Raw genomic sequence first — 23,615 nt, 5'->3', positions numbered from 1 at the left:
ATACATACAAACTTGTCACATGTGACAGAACACTCCCCGTCTGATATCTTGTGAAAGATATCATATAAATCACCAAATTAATACAATACATCAAAACATTCAAAAGCATGTATAATAAACTACAAGAAAATGTCCATCATCTGTTAAGATTACTCAAAATCTTAAGGAAATGCAATATATTCTAAACTTCTCAAAGCCTTTGTGCAGTCTAAAATTTATAAGTCATTTGCTGATACTTTCATCAGCAACACAAGTTCTGTGATTGGGCGAGTTAGTTTCAACACAGAGTTCTCGCGGATACCACGAATAACAGCTTTTCGTATTTTGCCATCCTCACTCTGAATGGCATTTTCGACCAGTCCAATAGGCCATTCATTGCGAACAGTGTCCTTTTCTCTCAGAAGAACAACATCGCCTTGCTCAATGTTAGGTTTACTGTCAAACCACTTACGTCTAGCCTGTAGGGTATGAAGATAGTCAGTTTTCCACCTTGACCAAAATTGTTCAGCGAGTGCTTGCACTAGCCTCCACTGAGACTGATACAAATCTGTCATGTTACAGTTTGTCACAAGATTCTCCGCATGATCTGACTTGAGCGTCAACAAAGAAGAGGGACTTAATATACCTGGAACTTCAGGGTCCGAGGAAACTGGTACTATTGGTCTTGCATTAACAATTGCACAGATTTCTGCCATTAGTGTTGTCAACACATCATGAGTGAGATTTCTATGAGACACATTTGCTAGCATAGAGTCTAGGATTCTTCTCACTACTCCAATCATCCTCTCCCATACACCTCCCATATGGGATGCCTGAGGTGGATTGAAGATCCAACTAGCCTTGTTATCGGACAGGAACCTTTTAATTGGCTCATCCTCTACATTTATGACATTCACATTGAGAACACTGCAAGCTCCAGTGAAATTTGTGCCCCTGTCCGAACGGAATTCCTTCACTTTACCTCTGATGGATATGAAGCGCCTCAGCGCGTTGATAAAAGCCGAGGTACTCAGCTCATCTATCACCTCTATGTGGACGGCTCTGATGACAAGGCAAGTGAACAACAAAGCCCAACGCTTGCTATTTGCCTGTCCTCCCCTGGTGCGTCGTGTGGTGCCGGACCATGGGCCGAATGTGTCCACGCCTACATAAGTAAATGGAGGACATGGAGTTAGGCGATCCTTTGGCAAATCTGCCATCTTCTGTTCAGCGCCTCGGCCTCGCAGTTTGCGACACTTCACACACTTGAAAATCACAGAGTTTATTAGGCGCTTGCCGCTGGTGATCCACAGGCCCGCAGCTCTAACGGCTCCCTCCGTGAAGTGACGTCCTTGATGATTCACTTGCTCATGGTACATGAGAACTAGGAGTAGCGCTATGTGATGACGACCAGGTATGATCAGTGGATTTTTTAAGCCAACTTCTAATTCTGCTTTGTTGAGACGGCCACCTATCCTGAGCATTCCGTCTTCGTCAATGAGTGGATTCACTGAATAGAGTGGGCTGTCCTTCAATAAGGACATTTTAGAGCGGATGCGCTGTATGTCTTCAGCATAGTTTTCACACTGAACTTGACGAATGATGAAGTTTTCAGCTGTGATGTAAGCATCTGCACTTGAAAAGGCACTTGGAGAGATGTGATGTCTATCGCGTGCGATACTCTGGAGTCTCACTATAGCACGTACAAGTTTCTTCCAATCCGAAAATCTCTCAAAACGCTGAATGTGAAATTGTGGTTGTGACTTGTCAACCTTTCTGACACATGACCTTACTTCACTTTGTAATTCATAGTCTTGATCCATGTCAGGGCTCATCACTGTCTCTGTGGTGTCTGATTTCCTAGGGAGTTGAGATGGGCCATTTAGCCATTTGCTATCTCCTATTATGCTTGCCGGCATAAATCTTGTTCCACAGTCTGCTGGGTTTGTACCTGTCTCAACATAGTTCCACTGCTGTGGAGAAGAAAACTTTCTGATAGTTGCTACTCTGTTGGCTATGTACACTTGAAATCTTCTAATTTCATTAGAAATGTACCCAAGTACAATGCGACTGTCCGTGAAGTATTGAACAGATGAACATGGCGCTTCTAGACTCTCACATACTATGCTCCCAATTTCTACTGCCAATACAGATGCACATAACTCAAGACGAGGAATTGTATGTCCATGCGCTGGAGCAACTTTTGATTTTCCAAGGAGAAAACCCATTTCTGATCCTTTTTCATTTTGTCCAACAAGATATGCCACAGCTGAAATTGCTTTTCCTGAGGCATCTGCGTACACTTGTACTTGTTTCTCAATTTCTTCAAAGGTTTGTTGTAAAAATGCTCTAGGAATGTTCAGCTGTTCCAGTGCACTTAAAGAGTCTCTCCAGCTTTCCCATTCCTCCTGATATTCACTTGGTAGGGGATCATCCCAATCAACTTCCTGATTTATCAACTCCCTGAGGAGCACCTTTCCTTGAATGATAACTGGTGCAACAAATCCCATGGGATCATACACACTATTGATGGTTGAGAGGACACCCCGCTTTGTGTACGGCTTCTTCTCACCTGACCATCTGAATGTGAACGTGTCGGTCTTGACATCCCACAACATTCCGAGGCTCCTCTGTAGCGGAAGTTTGTCGCCGTCAAAGTTTAAGTCTTTCAAATCCTTGGCCAAGTCATCATTGGGGAAGGATTTCATCACTTCATGATTATTTGAAATGATCTTGTGCAGTCGAATGTTACCGAAGTTTTTCAAATCTTGCTGCGTTCTCTTCACGAGATCGACTACTTCACTTGCAGTGGGTTTTGACAGAAGTCCATTATCAACATAAAAGTCACTTTTGACATAGTTCACCACATCTTCCCCAAACATGTCTCTGGCTTCTTCTGCAGTTTTGTGTAGACCATAGGCTGCTATGGCTGGAGATGGGCTGTTACCGAAGACATGTACCCTCATTCGGTACTCAGTCAGCTCCTTGTTTGGGTTGTTATCTTCATACCAAAAAAATCGTAGATAATTTCTGTGATCCTCTCTGACTTGGAAGCAATAGAACATCTGCTGTATGTCTCCCATTACTCCCACCTGATGTTTTCGAAACCTGAGAAGAATTTCGAGAAGACTGTTTATCATGTCAGGCCCTTGTAACAAAACATTGTTCAATGATACACCTTTGTATGGAGCAGAAGAGTCGAATACCATACGGATCTGATTAGGTTTTCTGGGGTGGTAAACACCAAACAATGGCAAATACCAGCATTCTTCATTTTCTTTCAAGGGTGGGGCTTTTTCCGCATGGTTGTTGTCAAAAATCTTAGCCATGAAGTCCATAACATGCTGTCTCTTAACAGAGTCCTGTTTCATACTTCTATCTAGTGTCCTTGCTCGTTTCATCGCTTGACATCTGTTATTTGGGAGAAGGGGTCTGGTCGACTTGAATGGAACTGGTGCAATCCAGTTACCTTCACTCCCTTTGTACATTTCTTTGTCCATTATTTGAAGAAATTGCTGATCTTCAATAGACAATCCGGGTTTGTCATCATCTTTGCCTAGATGAAACACTGTGTCTCCAATAGAGTTTTCACATTGCTGCATACAACATGGTGCACACAGTTCTTTCACACTGAATAAGTTTGGACATGGTTTGAAGACTGTAGGTCTTCCGCTTGGTAGAAGATTTGTCTTACTGACATTCACAAAGTCTGGTTTGTGTACCTTGCCGATACAACTCTCACCAATAATTACCCAACCCAAAGGTAATTTTTGTGCATATGGTGTATTACCTGGCCCGATGCGGTGGTCATAAACATGGTGCGCTTGGATCATGTCCCGTCCGATGAGCAAAAGAATATCACATGAATTGTCTATTGGAGGAATGAAACTTGCAATATCGTTGAGATGCGAGTAGTGGCTCGCGACTTCAGGAGTGGGTATTTCATCCCTCTGATTGGGTTTAGAATTGCATTCGATAATTGCTGGAAGTTCAAGACTGCTACTACAATCAAGAGGCTCAACAATAAAACCTGATGCTTTCCTTCCAGAAGTCTCCATCACACCTGAGCATGAAGAAAGTGTATATGGTATTTCATCACATTTCACATTGAATGCGTCAAAGAACTCTGTTCGTGCCAAAGTTGAGTTACTCTGGTCATCGAGCAAAGCATACATCTTCACTGTAAAGTCTGGTTGCCCTTTGGGGTGTACATTTACAAGAACCGTCTTGGCACAAGACTTTCCACTGAACCCGTTCCTACATATCTGAGTGCACTTTATAGAAATGGAGTCATTTTGTGTACTTTTCCTGAAAGTCTGTTCATGCTCCCCGCCATTATCTCTTGGCGATGTGGGACTACGATTACCTTTTGGGTAGTTGACAACATGAAGCGCTGTAGCATGTGTACGACTATTGCACTCTCCACACTTCTCTGCTTGGTTGCACATTTTTGCTATGTGCTCAGTAGATGCACAGCATTTGTAGCAAATGCGATTTCTTCTCCAAAACTCTTTCCTTTCCTCATACTCCTTCATTCTGAAAGCCTTGCACTGATTCAGAGAATGTTTTGTTTTGTGTAGCGGACACAAAGTTTGGCTGTCTGCAGATTTGCTCTCTGCCACATCAGTCTTCCTCGAATTGACAGAGGGGCGCGCCTGTTTGAATGTAGATAGAGATTTGTCTTGTGTGTGCGGTACACTTGAGCCAGTTTCATATGCAAAGCTAGGGTCATTTCTCATTTTGCTTGTTCTTCGCAAGAACTCTACAAACACAGAGAATGGAGGGAATGAGACATTATGCTTATCTTTATAATTAGTGGCGTGGCTTGTCCACTTTTCTTGCAATGAATGAGGCAGTTTTTGAACAATAGGGATAACTCCTACTGATGAATCAAAATATGCAAGCAAAATGCTGTATCTCTCACAACTTTTCACCGACTCTATCTCATTTACTAAGTCTGACAGTTCATAAAGTTTCTTATTGTCTCTAATAGTCAACTTAGGAAAGCGTGCTAGCCGAGCTTTCAGAGATGCTTCAACCATTTCAGGAGCACCATATCGCTCATCCAGTCGCTGCCATAGCAGTTCGACAGCTACCTGAGGGTTGTGAGCATTCGCAGTCTTAATACTTAATGAATGTTTTCCTGATTCTGGACCTAACCACTTCACCATCAGGTCGAGCTCCTCACTTGGCGAAACACTCATGTCCTCCATTACGCTTAGGAATCCTGCCTTCCACGTGCGGTATGCCTCTGGCTGGTCGTTAAAGCTGTAGAGCCGTGAGAACAGTAGATCTTTCCTCAACAGGAAACGTGAAATGTCCATTGCTTGATGTGTGGGTGTGTAAACTTCAGCGTTTGGGTTAAGTTGATAAGATTTCACACCTGTGTTTTCATCGCGATCACTCATCTGTTCTGCAGTCTGATGATTGTATTGCTGTTTAGGGTAATTGTACTCTGTCTGACTTAAATTTTTGACATAAGCCTGTGTCCGCTTTCTTGGATCTTCCTCTGGAAGAGAAATTTGTTGTCCAACCGCCTGCAGGGCTTTTACTTCAGCTTCTGCTTCAGCTGCAGCTTTCTGTTGTTGTAGGAAATGGCGGTCTGCTTCAAGTTCAGCCAATCTTCGTTTTGCTCGGGCTGCGGCGACTTGATTTTCTTCATCAATAATAGCACTTTGTCTTAGTAGACTGGCTTCTTTTGCTGCATAATCTATAGCAGCCTTTGTTGCTTCCGCTTTGGCCAACTTCCTTGCCATGTAAGAACTGGCTTGTGAATTTTGTGAACCAGATGCATGTGAAGGCACAGACCTTTCCTTTACTGCATTGTCAATTTGTGTATCAATGTCACGAACAGCACTGTCCATTTGCATTGCAAAACTACTGAATTTATCCTTTAGCATGTCAAAGTCATGTGTACTTTCTTCCGTACCAGTTCTGTTTAGGAAAGCAACAAAATCAATGAAAATGTCTCTTTGTTTGTCAAAATTGCTTCTCAAGTCTTTCTCATATTTTCTTAATGTCTGTAGATCCAATTCACCCTTCCTGATGTTGTCTATTTGCACAGCAACAACATGCCAAGCTGAGTCAAGTTTATCATTAAAATCCTGTCTGTGTGATTCATATAAACTTTGACCTTTATCAGTTAATGTTCTTTTTCGCTTTTGAACGTCACCACTATCAAGAACTTCCTCACTATCAACAACTTGTGATGATGACTCATCCATATTTGAATCCGAAGGCTTACCCTCTGCCATATTCATGTGTCTGTATATCAACACAATTCTTTGTAGATATGTTCATGAATAATGTTCATATCACTATTTCATTTAATAATTTTGGGCCAGTGTGGCGTTCCATACTCAGAAATTGTCTTTCAAAATTATTGTCTGCTTCCAGTAATGGTCCTGTCCAATTACTGACAATTCCCAATGTCTTCAACTCCAGAAGAGGTCGTGGTCAATTTACTGTGCTGTAAGCTTTTTATTCCTCAATCGTGTGGTAAATTGCTACAATAAGAAAACAGATAATTACTTATATTGCCAAAACATATTACAATCTAAAGTTCTAAACACATGGGCCAAAATACACACGTTTTCCTAGCCAAAGTTAGCAGAAAGAGATTTTATGAATGCTTCATTCAGTTTAAAAGGCACATGGCATTAACTCTGAAAGAGTCTGATAGAAATTCGAACCAAATTTACATTAAATAATAGAAATATGGGTTACAATGTACTGCAAAACACTATCAAACATATTGAGTGTGTACTTACACCATGGGGAACTGGAGTTTGGCATGCAATGCCTTAAAACCAAATTACTAAAAAACATCGCGTGTGCGATCCATAACAAACTGAAACCTAAAACCAGGATCTTCCGGTGAGATGCGACACAGAAGATTGCGCAGTGCATACCACTAAAATAAATTGTGCAAAACATACTGCAAATACATAAGTGAGTGAATGAGTTTAGTTTTACGCCACACTCAGCAATATTCCAGCTATATGGCAGCGGTCTGAAAACAACAGTCTGGACCCGACAATCCAGTAATCAACAGCATAAGCATTGATCCATACAATTGGGAACCAATGACATGTGTCAACCCAGCCAGCGAGCCTGACCACCCGATCCCATCAGTCACCTCTACGACAAGCATGGGCCACCGAAAACCAAACCTAACCCTAACACGGGTTACTAAAATACAATACATACAAACTTGTCACATGTGACAGAACAGTCACCCTGCATCATATCACATAAACAGTTACCCTGCCTCATCTCACATAAACAGTTATCTCCTGCCTCATCTCACATAAACAGTTATCTCTTTGCCTCATATCACATAAACAGTTATCCTGCCTCATCTCACATAAACACTTATCCTGCCTCATCTCACATAAACACTTATCCTGCCTCATCTCACATAAACAGTTACCCTGCATCATATCACATAAACAGTTATCTCCTGCCTCATCTCACATAAACAGTTATCTCCTGCCTCATCTCACATAAACAGTTATCCTGCCTCATCTCACATAAACAGTTATCTCCTGCCTCATCTCACATAAACAGTTATCCTGCCTCATCTCACATAAACAGTTACCCTGCATCATATCACATAAACAGTCACCCTGCATCATATCACATAAACAGTTATGTCCTGCCTCATCTCACATAAACAGTTATCTCCTGCCTCATATCATATAAACAGTTATCCTGCCTCATCTCACATACACAGTTATTCTGCCTCATATCACATACACAGTCACCCTGCATCATATCACATAAACAGTCACCCTGCCTCATCTCACATAAACATTTATCCTGCCTCATGTCACATAGACATTTGTCCTGACTGATCTCACATACACAGTTACCCTTCCTCATCTCACATAAACCGATACCCTGCACCATATCACATAAACAGTTGTCCTGCCTCATTTCACATAAACAGTTGTCCTGCCTCAAACCACATACACAGTTACCCGGCCTCATATCACATACACAGTTATCACGCCTCATCTCACATAAACAGTTATCCTGCCTCATATCACATACACAGTTATCATGCATCTTATCACATAAACAGTTATCCTGCCTCATATCACATACATAGTCACCCTGCCTCATCTCACGTACACAGTTATCCTCCCTCATTTCACATACAGAGTTATCCTGCCTCATATCACATACACAGTCACCCTGCCTCATATCACATAAACAGTCACCCTGCCTCATCTCACATAAACATTTATCCTGCCTCATGTCACATAGACATTTGTCCTGCCTGATCTCACATACACAGTTACCCTTCCTCATATCACATAAACAGTTATCCTGCCTCATATCACATACACAGTTATCCTGCCTCATCTGACATACACAGTTATCCTGCCTCATCTGACATACACAGTTATCCTGCCTCATCTCACATACACAGTCAACCTGCCTCATTTCACATCAACAGTCACCCTGCCTCATATCACATAAACAGTTGTCCTGCCTCATCTCACATAAACAGTTACCCTGCATCATATCACATAAACAGTTATCCTTCTGCAACAGTTATCTGGCATCATCACATAAAACAGTTACTCCTTCCTCATTTCACATAAACAGTTATCCTGCATCATCTCACTTAAACAGTCACCCTCTCCTAACATAAACAGTTATCCTGCATCATATCCTGCCTCTTATCTAAACAGTTACTCTGCCTCTATATCCCACATAAACATTTGTCTCATCATAAACAGTTATCCTCATCTCATATACATAAACAGTTATCCTGTTATCCTGCCTCATCTCACATAAACACCTTATTCTGCATCCTATCTCATACATAGGTTATCCTGCCTCATATCACATATCACATACAGGTTATCCTGCCTCATTTCACATATAAACAGTCATCCCTACCTCATATCACATAAACAGTTATCCTGCCTCATATCACATAAACAGTTACTCTGCCTCATCTCACATAAACAGTTACCCTGCATCATATCACATAGATATTATCCTGCCTTATCATCACATAAACAGTTACCCTGCCTCATATCACATAAACAGTTTTCCTGCTCTCATCTCACATACACACAGTTATCCTGCCTCATCTCACATAAACAGTTATCCTGCCTCATATCACATATAAACAGTTATCCTGTCTCATATCACATACACAGTTATCCTGCCTCATCTCACATGACACAGTTATCCTGCCTCATTCCATCTCCACATAGTTATCCAGTTCATCCGGCCTTCACCTCATCTGGTCTGTGGTTATCCACATGATCTCCACAGTGTGCCTCATTTCCATCATGTCTCCTCCACTGGTTATCCATGCAGTTATCCTGCCTCATTGGATTCTGTCCATTCACCTTCAGTTCCTGTGTGGCCTGGTCCTGTTGTCCTCCACTGGTTATCCATATCCTTTTCCGTGGTTATCCACATGTTATCCTGCCTCCATGCCTCATTTCCTGGTCCGTGGTTATCCGGTCCGCCTGCATCCACTGGTCAGTTGTCCGTCGTGTCCTTGGTCCGCAGTTGGATCCGGTTGTCCATCCGCTGGTCCGCGTACGTTCGTCCCTCCATTTCCTTGTCCGCATGCAGTCCGCATATCCGCATTGTCCATATCCGGTTATCCATGTCCGTTGTCACCGTTATCCTTCCTCCGATTATCCTTGTCTCCGCGGGTTTCAGTTGTCTGTCCATATCGATTATCCTGCCTCGGCGTACGGTTATCCTGGGATACCGGGTTATCCTGACGGGTTATCCTGCCACGGTCCGCATTTCCTGTTATCTCGTTATCCTGGTTATCCATACCGGTTATCCATTCCTTCCGTATCCGCAGTTGTATTTCTCGTCGTTATCTTTGTGTGTCCATGTCCATACCGGTTATCCGCATTTCCACTGGTCGTTATCCATCCGTTATCGTATCCGGTTATCCTGTCCGCAGTCGTAGGCTGGTTGTCCGCATATCCGCCGTGATTATCCGCTGGTTATCGTATCCGTACGGGTTATCCAGTTGTCCGCCGTGGTTATCGTGTCTGGTTATCCGCCGTTATCATGTCCGTTATCGCCAGTTATCCTTCCGCGTTTTACCTCGTTCGTATCCACCGGTCCGCTGGTCCGCATGTTCCGGTTGTCATACGGGTTATCCAGTTATCCGCATATCGGTTATCCTGGTCCGGCTGGTCGTTATCGTATCCGTTATCCATGGTTACCGGTTATCGTGCGTGGTTATCGTGTTCGATCGTCGTCGGTCGTATCCATGGTTACCGGTTATCCATCCACCGCGTTCGGTCGTTATGCAGTTATCTCCACCGCATCTCCGTTTCTCCGCTGGTTATCCTGGTTATCGACCAGTTATCCGCATGGCCGTGGTTATTCCGCTGTTGGTTATCGTGGTCCTCGTGGTCTGGTCGTATCCAGTTGTCCGTATCCTGCGTTGTCCTGCCGTACGGTTGTCTTGTCCTGCCTCATATCACATAAACAGTTATCCTGCCTCATACGCACATAAACAGTTGTCCTGCCTCATATCACACGTACACAGTTATCCTTGCCTCATCTCACATAAACAGTTATCCTGCCTCATCTCACATAAACAGTTATCCTGCCTCATCTCACATAAACAGTTATCCTGCCTGATCTGACTCATATCCTGCTCCCTAAACAGTCAACCTCTTTCTGTGTCACCCCTCTCTATATCACATAAACAGTTATCCTGCCCTCATATCACATATCCACAGTTATCCTTCTCATTCATCTTACCATACACAGTTACATAAACTTCCTTTCATCTCATCACATAAACACTCAAATTGCATCATACTCATAAAATAGTTACCCTTCCTATGTCATACACATTATCCTTTGCCTCATCTCACATACAGTTATCCTGCCTACTATCTACATAAACAGTTTACCCTTCCTTTATATCATATAAACAGTTATCCTGCCTCCCCTCATCTCACATAAACAGTTATCCTGCCTTTCATCTCATCCATATCCAGTTACCCTGCCTCCATATCACATAAACAGTTATCCTAAAATTCATCTCACAAACAGTTATCCTGCATCTATCACATGTCAACCTCAATTCATTATCCACATAGCACGCTTTAAGCATTATCTCCATAAACGGTTCCTTCCATCATATCACATACACAGGTTAATTCCATGCACCTCATATCTGTATAAACAGTTACCCTGCCTCACCTCATATAAACAGTTGTCCTTTCTGCCTCCATACTCCACATACACAGCCTTTCCCTATGCACCTCCTTGATATCACATAAATCCTAGTTACCTCCTGCTTTCATATCATCACATACATACAGTTGTCCTGCATCATCTCACACATAAACATCTCCTCCTGCCTTTATATCACATAAACAGTCACCCTCTGCCTCATATCACATACACAGTTATCCTTATCCATCTCATATCACATACAGTTATCCTATTCCTCACATATAGTCACCCTAAACAGTCTATGTCCTCCACTCTATATCGTTATCCCTGCCACATCTTGCCTCATATCACATAAACAGTTGTCCTGCCTCCTATATCACATAAACAGTTATCCTGCCTCATATCACATAAACAGTTATCCTGCCTCATATCACATAAACCATGTTACCCTGCCTCATCTCACATACACAGTTATCCTGCCTCTATGGATATCACATAAACAGTCATCCCTGTTTCATATCACATATGCAGTTATCCTCCTGCCTCATCTCACATACACAGTTGTCCTGCCTCTATATCCTATAAACAGTTATCCTGCCTCCTATCTCACATAAACAGTTATCCTGCCTCCATCTCACTATACACAGTTATCTCTGCCTCATCTCTCACATAAACAGTTATCCTGGTTATCATATCACATAAACAGTTATCCTGCCTCATCTCCGCATACACGGTTATCCTGCCTCATATATCGCCACGGTTATCCTGCATAAACAGTTCATCTCCTGCCTCCTCATCTCACATAAACAGTTATCACTTGCCTCATCTCACATAAACAGTTACCCTGCATCATATCACATCCTCACAGTTATCCCTGCCAGTCATCATCCTGCATAAACAGTTATCTCCTACCCTGCATCATCACGCATAAACAGTTGTTCCCTGCCTCATATCACATAAACAGTTATCCTGCTCTCATCATATCACATAAATGGATTGTCCTGCATCATCCTCACATCCTTAGTTACCCTGCATCACACCTCACATAAACAGTTACCTCATCTCTCACATAAACCAGTTATCTCCTGCCTCCATCTCACATAAACAGTTATCTCCTGCCTCATCTCACACATAACAGTTATCCCTGCCTCATCTCACATAAACAGTTACCCTGCATCATATCACATAAACAGATTTATCCCTGCCTCATCTCTCCACATAAACAGGTTATCCTGCCTCATCTCCGGCTACGGTTATCTCCTGCCTCATCTCCATAACAGTTATCCTCCTGCCTCATATCACATAAAATACCCTTATCCGTCCTGCAGTCATCCCTGCACATACAGGTTATCTCCTGCCTCATCTCACATAAACTGGTTATCCTGCCTCATATCACATAAACAGTTATTATCCTGGTCTCATCTCACATAAACAGTTATCGTCCTGCCATCTCTCACATAAACAGTTATCCTGCCTCATCTCACATAAACAGTTATATCCTGCCTCATCTCATCACATTATCCACAGTTATCCTGCCTCATATCACATAAACAGTTATCCTGCCTCATATCACGCAATGCAGTTATCCTGCCTCATATCACATAAACAGTTATCCTGCCTCATCTCACGCCAAACACTTATCCGCACTCATATCACGTACACGGACACAGTTATCCTGCCTCATCTCACATACACATTTGTCCTGCCTTATATCAATTAAACAGATTTCTGTGCTGCCTCATCTCACATACACAGTTATCCTGCCTAATATCACATAAACAGTTGTCCTGCCTCATATCACATACACAGTTATCCTGCCTCATCTCACATAAACAGTTATCCTGCCTCATATCACATAAAAAGTTATCTTGCATCATCCCACATACACAGTCACCCTGCCTCATATCACATAAACAGTCACCCTGCCTCATCTCACATGCACAGTTATCCTGCCTAATATCACATAAACAGTTGTCCTGCATCATATCACGTACACAGTTATCCTGCATCATCTCACATACACAGTTGTCCTGCCTCATATCACATAAACAGTTATCCTGCCTCATATCACATAAACAGTTATCCTGACTCATCTCACATAAACAGTTATCCTGCCTCATATCACATAAACAGTTATCCTGCCTCATATCACATACAGTTATCCTGCCTCATATCACATACACAGTTATCCTGCCTAATCTCACATAAACAGTTATCCTGCATCATATCACATAAACAGTCGTCCTGCCTCATATCACATAAACAGTTATCCTGCCTAATCTCACATAAACAGTTATCCTGCCTCATATCACATAAAAAAGTTGTCTTGCATCATATCACATACACAGTTATCCTGCCTCATATATCATACACAGTCACCCTGCATCATATCATATAAACAGTTATCCTGCCTCATATCACATAAACAGTCACCCTGCCTCATATCACATAAACATTTATCCCGCCTCATATCACATACACAGTTATGCTGCCTCATCTCGCATAAACAGTTGTGCTACCTCATCTCACATAAACAGTGATCCTGTCTCATATCACATAAGCAGTTATCCTGCCTCATATCATATACACAGTTATCCTGCCTCATATCACATAAAGAGTTACCCTGCATCATATCACATACACAGTTGTCCTGCCTGATATCACACCAACAGTTATCCTGCCTCATATCACATAAACAGTCACCCTGCTTTCATATCACATATACAGTTCTCACCTCATATCACACCAACAGTTATCCTGCTTCATATCACATAAACAGTCACCCTGCTTTCATATCTCATATACAGTTGTCCTGCCTCATATCACATAAACAGTTCTCCTGCCTCATATTACATAAACAGTCACCCTGCCTCATATCACATATACAGTTATCCTGCCTCATCTCACATAAACAGTTATTCTGCCTCATCTCGCATACACAGTTATCCTGCCTCATATCACATAAACAGTTATTCTGCCTCATATCACATACACAGTCACCCTGCCTCATATCACAGAAGGAACCCACACCACTCTTCCTAATTTAGATCAGCCCTCTTGACACAATCTCACGTCAGCTTTCCATTGTCACACCAACCCATTTGCTACTTGCAACATCCTTTTCCTGTAAGTTCACTAAATATATCTGCTGTGCGACTAAACCGACGTCACCCGTATCTCATGACAAGCTAGCCGTCGTGTTGTTTTACTTCCTTGTTAATGTACTCACATTCAACCTTCTGTCCCTGAGCGAGTGGGAATATATCCTGAACCGTGAGACTACAACGTAAGTTGTTCCGTTCATCTACGCAAATGATGCTTTCTTCCACATAGAACAATTTGTTTTCGTAGCAGATCCTTTCATCTATGTAGGATCATTTCTTCTACGTAGATCGTTTTGTTTTTGTAGAAGATCCTTTCATGTACGTAGGAAATAATTTCATATATACAGAAGATAGGTTCTCATTCGCAGAAGAGAGGTGTGTTTTCGTGGAAGATCCTTTGATCTACATATGAGATATTTTCATTATTATGCAAAAGATAATTTCTCCTACAGAGAAGATAAATAGTTTTCGTAGAATATCCTTTCATCTAAGGAGGAGATATTTTCATATACGTAGAAGGTAGTTCTTCTCCATAGAAGACCATGTTCTTTTCGTAGAAGGTCATTTCATCTAGGTAGGAGATATTTTCATCTTTGTGTAGAAGATAATTCTTCTACACAGAAGTTCAAGTTATATTCGTAGAAGATCCTTTCATCTGCGTAGGAAATATTGTCATGTACGGAGAAGATAATTCTTTTCCATTGACGATCATGTCAGCTACGTGGAGATGTTTTCATCTACTCAGTTTATACTTACATTTACGATATGATATTATAATTGACTTCAGGGAAGATATTATTGTCTGCAATCGAATTTTCGACTATACATGAACCGAGACCATGTTGTCGCCAACAGTTCCAGGTCTGTTCTGTGTAACTGACTGACTGACTGACTGAGTTTGGTTTTACGCCGCTTGTAGTAATATTCCAGCAACATCACGGCGGGGAACACCAGAAATGGGTTTCACACATTGTACCCATGTTGGGATTCGAACCCGGGTCTTCAGCGTGACGAGCCAACGCTTTTAACCACTAGGCTACCCCACCGCCCCGTTCTGTGTAACCTTTGGATTCATTTGTTTGACTTTGAAACATAATATGTGTTTATATAGGTATCATCCGAAAAATACCGAGTGTTTTTTAATTATATTGTGTTCAGATTTGAATTTTCAGACCACGCTGATAGTTTAACAATTTAGAATGAATTTAGTAAGTGGTGAAAATGCAGAATAAGATATTTCCTTGCGACTCTACAACAGAAGATGTATGACCATGCGTAACGGATACGACATGACGACCAATAGTTGAAAGACGTTTCAATCAAATCAGATTGAACTGAAAATAGGTCTTCTTCTCCTATTCTACTTACACGTCAATATTCCTGAATGCAATGGCTGTGTTCCTTGAATATAAAGCAGATGTTAAGTTGTATCAAATGATTCTAATCTCCGCCCTATATTTGAACATTAGCGGTATCAATCGGCAACTTTTGGAAAAAAAGGTCTGAAGTACGTACAGTGTTTGCATCTGATGAAAGTCAAACAACGTTGTCTGTTAGCTTTGCATGAAACATTCAGTCAAAAACTCGGAGAAATGTATTTATGATATCATCTTATTATGTTAATGACATTTTAATGACATTCCACTAGGAGATGCGAGTATGTGGTCTAGACTACCAGTATTCTGAAACTTGTGGAAAGCTTGGTGGATGAAGGTTATATCGCAGGCTGTCTATCTCGGAGTGTGGATGGGACTCAAAACAAAATTAGAATGTGAGAAAGTATGGACTCCTGGAAGGGACATCGTCGCGTTGTCGCGATGTCGCGTGTTGCGTTTTGGTTTATTTTGCCTCATTTTACTTGTTTTTGTGAGGGCGACAATGCGACAATGCGACAATGTCCCTTCTCGGATTCCATAAGCAAGCGTTTTCCCAAATGTAATAATTGTTTCATTTGACCACAGTGGTTATCTATGACATGAGGTTTTGTTACGTATTCAGACACATTCAATTTACTTTCAGACCTGCCTGTGACCGTACCAAACTATACCTAGGCTACGACTTACTGCCTTACAGGAAACACACTAAGTCAGATCCCATTATGGAGCTGAGAGAAGGTAAGCCACTCAGCTAAGAAACCATGATCAATGTTCAAAACCTGTCTATCAGTGAAGATACGGGTTAGAACTGATCAGTAACACATGCATGTCGTAAAAGGCGACTAACGGGATCGGGTCGTCAGGCTCGCTGACTTGGTTGACACATGTCATCGTATACCAGTTTCGTAGATCGCTGCTCATGCTGTTGATCACTGGATTGTCTGGTCCAGACTCGATTATTTACAGACCGCCGCCATATAGCTGGAATGTTGTTGAGTGCGGCGTAAAACTAAACTCCCTCACTCACTCAAACACCTGTCACTAGAATAGCAATAATGCATGTCACACTGAAGACAAACATGGTGGTGACACAAAATTCAGGGAGGTCAGGTTACTTGGTTCATTACGTGTCCTCGTACACCTTCGGGTAGGATCGGTACTCTTCATATCAATCACGGGATTGTCTGGTCTAAAATTGATGAGCGGGGCGTTAAAAGGCAAGGCAACATCAACATCGGTATGTGTATCACGATTTATCGAAGCACTTATACTTAACAGTTATCACAATTTATCGAAGCACTTATACATAGCAGTTATCACGATTTATCGAAGCACTAGTACCCAGCAGTTATCACGATTTATCGAAGAACTTATACATAGCAGTTATCACGATTTATCGAATCATATATACCTAGCAGTTATCACGATTTATCGAAGCACTAGTACCTAGCAGTTATCACGATTTATAGAAGCACTTATACATAGTAGTTATCACAATTTATCGAAGCACTTATACATAGCAGTTATCACGATTTATCGAAGCAAATACACCTAGCAGTTATGACGATTTTTCGAAGCACTTATACTTAACAGTTATCACGATTTATCGAAGCACTTATACTTAACAGTTATCACAATTTATCGAAGCACTTATACATAGCAGTTATCACGATTTATCGAAGCACTAGTACCCAGCAGTTATCACGATTTATCGAAGAACTTATACATAGCAGTTATCACGATTTATCGAATCATATATACCTAGCAGTTATCACGATTTATCGAAGCACTAGTACCTAGCAGTTATCACGATTTATAGAAGCACTTATACATAGTAGTTATCACAATTTATCGAAGCACTTATACATAGCAGTTATCACGATTTATCGAAGCAAATACACCTAGCAGTTATGACGATTTTTCGAAGCACTTATACTTAACAGTTATCACGATTTTTTGAAGCACTTAATACAAAGCAGTTATCACGATTTATCGAAGCGATTATACATAGCCGTTATCACGATTTATCGAAGCGATTATACATAGCCGTTATCACGATTTATCGAAGCACTTATACCTAGCAGTTATCACGATTTATCGAAGCACTAGTACCTAGCAGTTATCACGATTTATAGAAGCACTTATACATAGTAGTTATCACAATTTATCGAAGCACTTATATATAGCAGTTATCACGATTTATCGAAGCAAATACACCTAGCAGTTATGACGATTTTTCGAAGCACTTATACTTAACAGTTATCACGATTTAACGAAGCAAATACACCTAGCAGTTATCACGATTTTTCGAAGCACTAGTACCTAGCAGTTATCACGTTTTATAGAAGCACTTATACATAGCCGTTATCACGATTTATCGAAGCGATTATACATAGCAGTTATCACGATTATCGAAGCACTTACACACAGCAGTTATCACGATTTTTCGAAGCACTTATACTTAACAGTTTTCACGATTTATCGAAGCACTTAATACATAGCAGTTATCACGATTTATCGAAGCGATTATACATAGCCGTTATTACGATTTATCGAAGCACTTATACATGTACTTAGCAGTTATCACGATTATCGAAGCACTAACACAAAGCGGTTATCACGATTTATCGAAGCGATTATACGTGTCAGCTCAATATGGAAGGATAACCCCAAGTGATCAGGCAAGTGAGCAAAGGGGTGGTGCTAACAATACCTAAAAACAAAATCAGTGCAAACCGGGATTCGAACTCAGGACATTAAGTTTGGGGCGTGCGCAGTTGAGGGACTAAACTCAGCACAGCGAACTGCGGCGCCTTAGACAAATGAGCCTAACGAGCCTCCTCAATAGAGAAGAGACTAATATGCCAAACAATAGTACTGCAGGAAAATGTGTAGGCACTGTAGCTGAAACAATTACCACTTATCATGGACTAATTGTCTATAAAGATGACATCGCAGTGTCGCTCTGGCATACTTCACCTCTATCCATGACAAGTGGTTTTGGAGGTCCTATAATAACGCCAATCTCGATGGTTTATTGTCACATACAGAAATAGGGATCTATTGTAATGTGGAGTTCACTATTTAAGTGCCAGATATAAGGAGTGACAAGTCTTTATTTTTATTGTATTCTTACGTAAATGAATGCTGATAAATAGACCAGTATCGTCTACACTAGTGAATAAAAGTGTTGTAATTGTATGCAGGAAAGCCATAGAAACGTCGGTAAATGAAAGGTTAAATTCAAACGCTGGCCGTTACAATACCTCATTTTAGAAGGTGACGCCAACATGGGGGATTCATGAGTGAAAATGACCTCAGATCGTAGGTTTAGGAACCTCTTAAGTGACTAATTGAGTATCGTTATACGCAGCTTATAGCAATTTTCCAGCAATTTCAGAGAGGGAGAGACCAGAAATGAGTTTCACACTTTGTACCTATGTGGGGAATCGAACCCGGGTCTTCGGCGTGACGAGCCAACACTTTGACACGAGTCAAAGCTTTAACAACTAGGCTACCCCACCGCCTAAAACATAACACACTGAACCGAAGTGTACAAGGGAAGTAAACATCGGTACTGGAAGATGGCTTCCATGGTAAACTGTCTGTCTTTTCCTTAGGAAGACACTGGATGCCGTGATAAGTAATTCACTCACTCACCGTCTCAGAAATTGCTAAGAAAATTGCAGTTAACAACTTACAAAGGTTCCTATTCCTAATTTCAAAATAATATCAATTCTCTACCTGCCATTCGAAGCTGACTGCTTCATATCATGATATCACTTAGTCTGTTAATAGCCACGTCAAATTCAAAGATTTTTTCTAAGATGGATGATTCACTGACTTTCAGAAAATACATACACATTCAGGGTCGTATTCCGTGAAGGTCCACAAGGCGCACCCATGACCATAAAACAAGAAGTCTACAATCTGATAATCGGCAAGTACGAACTCAGTCTGCGGAACGTCACGTCAAATGAGATAATTGTAGAGTGGCCATACCATTGCATCAGGAGGTACGGCGAGTCACCAAACTACTTCTCAGTGGAATTGGGCAGAGGGAGCAAGGCTGGGGAAGGGATATTCGTGATGGAGACAACTAAAGGAAAAAATATCGTGCGCAAGATCAACGAGATGGTAAAACTAAACACTGATAAAAGTGATCCGAAGACAAAAACAACCCCAACAGGTAAACTATTTTATTGTTGCCTTCCATGATCAAATGACCCCATTTCATGTTTTTCCCCTGGCTCTATCATTATGATACCAACGATCCGTGTTAGCAGCCCTTGTTTGTCACATGAGGGATCGGGTGGTCAGGTCCTAAAACGAAGATCCGGGTTAGAATTGGTCTTCAGCAACTCATACTTGTCGTAAGAGGCAACTAACGGGATCGGGAGGTCAAGCTCCCTGACTTGGTTGACACATGTTTTCGTATCCCAGTTGCCAAGATCGATGGACTTGATGTCAATCACCGGGTTGTCTGGTCCCGATTCGATTATATAGCTGGAAAGTTGCAGCGTTTATTAACTAATAAATAAAGAGCTCAATCATGCCGATACTTTGGCCTGACATTTGACATTCACTTTACCCATGAGTATTTACATCCACTTGAAGCGTTGCTGCACAGCCAGCGCCAAAGTGTCTATAGGTCGTAATAGAACCTAAGAGATTTAAAATCACCGCGTGGTCTACTTCGGGGATGTAACAAACATGGAGATGTACTTTGACAAAGTTTTAAAGAACCCCCTGTTTGGTCAAAAGGCTGATAAGTTGATCGGAGTAATTGTGGCTGAATGCAAAATCGTTGGGCAGTGGTGTATAAATAAGGTCACATATTGGATATTTACATGAAACTAGAATATTGCTTTCTCTGGTTTCTGAATTAACGTGTAAGATGTTGTTTTGGAGGCATATCGCTATACTGCCCTTTTGTCTACGTTAACTTTGTGGCGGTGGGGTAACCTAGTGGCTACAGTGGTCGCTCGTCACGCCGAAGACCCGGGTTCGATTCCCCACATGGGTACAATGTGTGAAGCCTATTTCTGGTGGTATTGCTGGAATATTGTTAAAAGCGGCGTAAAACCCAACTCACACACTCATGTTAACTTTAATATGGTAACAGCAGTGTGTAAGTTCCATGGCATTTATCCTCAACAGTGGCATTACTGATAATCGTCAATTTTGATGTTTATGTATACAGAGAAACCTCATCCAAGGACCATGGACATGGGCTGTCCGTAGCTTCGATGTTAGACCATTATTTGTCAGTTATCTTTACTTACGTTTGAATTCATTGAGTTCTGTTTTTTCTCCAGGAAACGTTTATACTGAACATTGGCCACACACACGGAAAGATGAAACATGGGGAAGAGGAATTTTAGAATTGAAAAGTAAACTTTGCCACCCTCCTGGTGAAAAGACAACAACACCTGGTCCAAAAACTGCTGATGGACCAGCAATAGGGAACATCGGATCGGGATCAGAATTTACGTTCCGAGCCAGATCAGAACCCGGAGCCCCACCTGGATTAGAAATTCCAAGTAGATCTGACACGGGAATCTATCTGTCGCCAACGTTTACAGACACAACCAATGAATACGTCTACGACGACGGGGAAGCGTTGACTACACCAGGATTAGGAGCAAGTGATGTGTTGGGTGAAGAGAAACGCGGGGAATCGACTCGAATCGGTCATGAGGATGTATCGCTTGAAAACAGTACAGAACATCTCAGAGGTCAGGCAAGCGCAAGACAGGTTCCTGGTGGGGTTACTGTGATTGATTTGCCAAAGAAGGAACGCCGAATGCAGTCTCGTCGAGATTACGAGAATGTGAAGTTTTTGCGCAAATGAAACGTGCATGCGTTTCTGGAAATCGTCATTGATAATGTCTTTGTGAAATGAAAGGAAAGGAAAGGACATAGAAGAAGGCATCCGCTCGGTGGGGATTTGTTTTTTTTACACAGAACTCGGATTTTCTGCATGGATTGACAACATTACATCACTTCAAGTACTTCGAGGATTTCATATCGGTCAAAAAGGGGAGTTGCCTATTCTGTTTAACTGATTATTCCACTTCAGCTTATATGCAGTGAACCGTCTTATCTCGTTGATATTTACATCTGTGGACAGAGATACAGTGACACGTAACTATCCAGGACTGTATGACAAGACTTCAATTTTCCTAAAATCCACTTTCCCTTCATGTACGAGCGGTGGGGTGGCCTAGTGGTTAAAGTGTTCGCTCGTCCAACGAAGATCCGGGTTCAATAATCTCCCTACATGGATACAATGTATGAGGCCCATTTCGATTCTAATGCTTTGTGCCATTTTGTGTGCTGCCGATAAGGTCCCTGACTCTGAGGGTGTGGGTTCGAATCCCGTTTGGGACTCAACCCAACAAAAGTACTTGAATCTGTGCTTTACCGAGGTACTGTAATCCCAAATATAACATAAGTTTGAAATGATTTGCTCTGGACATTACATAGTGTTGGTAGACTCAATTGCAAACAGACCCGTGAAGGTCCGGGTTAGAATTGATCTTTAGTAACCCATGCTTGTCGTAAAAGGCGACTATCGGGATCGGTTGGCCTGCTCGCTGACTGGGTTGCCACATGTCATCGTATCCCAATTGCGCAGATGAACGTTCATGCTGTTGATCCCGGGAGTGTTTGGTCCAGATTATTTACAGACCGCCACCATATAGCTGGAATATTGTGAGTGCGGCGTAAAAATAAACTCACTCTCTCAGTTGCAAACATCTTTGTGATGTCCGATCTATGCTGACTTACTCTTGTCGATCATTTCTGTGTTTTTTGTCCACCATACATCAATCCATATACTGAGTTGGGTTGGACATGGCAGGTCTTCAAATTGTTGCATGCAATATGTTTAAGCTGTAAGCTGTGTTCACGTAGTAATGAATTGTAGCATCCGAATATTACACTATAGCTGTTATCCTGAACAATAGCAGTAAAGTAACGTCGGAAGCATTCACAAATGCAGTTTAACGGTTGATGACCATATTGGTTATATTATACAAAATAAGAAAGGACCCAAAATTTGCCCAAAATGCTCATTGTTGAGATCATAATCCTTAGCCTGGACGGGAACAAGGAACACAAATGCAACCATGCACGTGCATCACATGGTCCCAATGAAGCATTTGCATGGATTGGTATAAGAAGTTGGACACTTTGCAACAGTGTCATTGATGATTTTGTCAGTGCGCAATGTGACAACCGTTGAGTGAATTTGATCGAGCAAGGGCGATTGGGTGGCTTCAGGATGGCGTTTCGATTCGTGAGGTTGCTCGACGTCTTCAGAAATCCCCATCTGTGATTCATTGACGTTTGAAAGGGTTCAGATGACAGGGAGGTGCAGGACCGGCCACGTTTAGGAAGGCCCCGTTCCACGTCGCATGCTGATGACCATTATGTCATTATGTCTGCGGCAGAGATTCGTCACAGCAAATTCTCATCGCCTGCAGTTAAGGAATGCCACGAATGTCAACATCAGTGCCCAGACCATTCGTAACCGTTTACGTACCGCTGGCATCCATAACAGACGTCCAGCTGTCAGACAACCGTTACGTCCTAGTCACAGAACAGCACGGGAAGCATGGTGTCGGGCTCATTTGCAATGGAATCGTCAACAGTGGTCATGGGTGTTGTTTTCCGATGACTCCCGATACAATTTGCGGTTTCATGATGGTTGCGCACGGGTGTTCAGAAGTCGAGGAGAACGCTTTCACTATTTTAACGTTAGTGAACGTGACCGGTTTGGTGGACGGTCCGTCATGGTGTGGGGTGCCTTCAGTCTTCATCACAGGCAACCTGACTGATGTACGGTACAGAGATGAGGTTCGTGGTCCACTTGTCATTCCGTCACTTCCGTCATTGGACCGCAAGCGGCGTTCCAGGACGACAACGCCAGGCCACATCGGGCATGTTTGGTTGCAGGCTT

At 42.0% G+C, this 23,615-nt stretch overlaps 2 protein-coding genes across 2 annotated transcripts; one reads left to right on the top strand and one right to left on the bottom strand.

Annotated features, from left to right (window-relative positions):
• Positions 1-215: 215 nt before the first annotated feature.
• Positions 216-6,233, bottom strand: LOC124275116. Its single transcript, XM_046710599.1, has one exon. It carries the CDS (start codon positions 6,231-6,233, stop codon positions 216-218), a length of 6,018 nt encoding a protein of 2,005 aa, XP_046566555.1.
• An 8,153-nt stretch (positions 6,234-14,386) lies between these two features.
• Positions 14,387-22,211, top strand: LOC124275113 (docking protein 3-like). Its single transcript, XM_046710597.1, has 4 exons — positions 14,387-14,455; positions 16,293-16,387; positions 19,500-19,838; positions 20,968-22,211. The coding sequence occupies exons 2-4, from the start codon at positions 16,372-16,374 to the stop codon at positions 21,501-21,503; spliced, it is 891 nt and encodes a 296-aa protein (XP_046566553.1). The 5' UTR covers positions 14,387-14,455; positions 16,293-16,371; the 3' UTR covers positions 21,504-22,211.
• The last annotated feature ends 1,404 nt before the right edge of the window (positions 22,212-23,615 follow it).

The sequence above is a fragment of the Haliotis rubra genome, unplaced genomic scaffold (genome assembly GCF_003918875.1).
Source record: "Haliotis rubra isolate DU_JTF1 unplaced genomic scaffold, ASM391887v1 Scf1986, whole genome shotgun sequence".
Taxonomy (NCBI): domain Eukaryota; kingdom Metazoa; phylum Mollusca; class Gastropoda; order Lepetellida; family Haliotidae; genus Haliotis; species Haliotis rubra.
This window is presented reverse-complemented; position numbering and strand designations above follow the sequence as displayed.

Coding starts and splice junctions, on each gene's coding strand:
- LOC124275116 (XM_046710599.1), bottom strand. CDS start 6,233: ATGGCAGAGGGTAAGCCTTCGGATTCAAATATGGATGAGTCATCATCA.
- LOC124275113 (XM_046710597.1), top strand. Junction 19,839..20,967: donor GACAAAAACAACCCCAACAG/GTAAACTATTTT, acceptor TTTTTTCTCCAG/GAAACGTTTATACTGAACAT.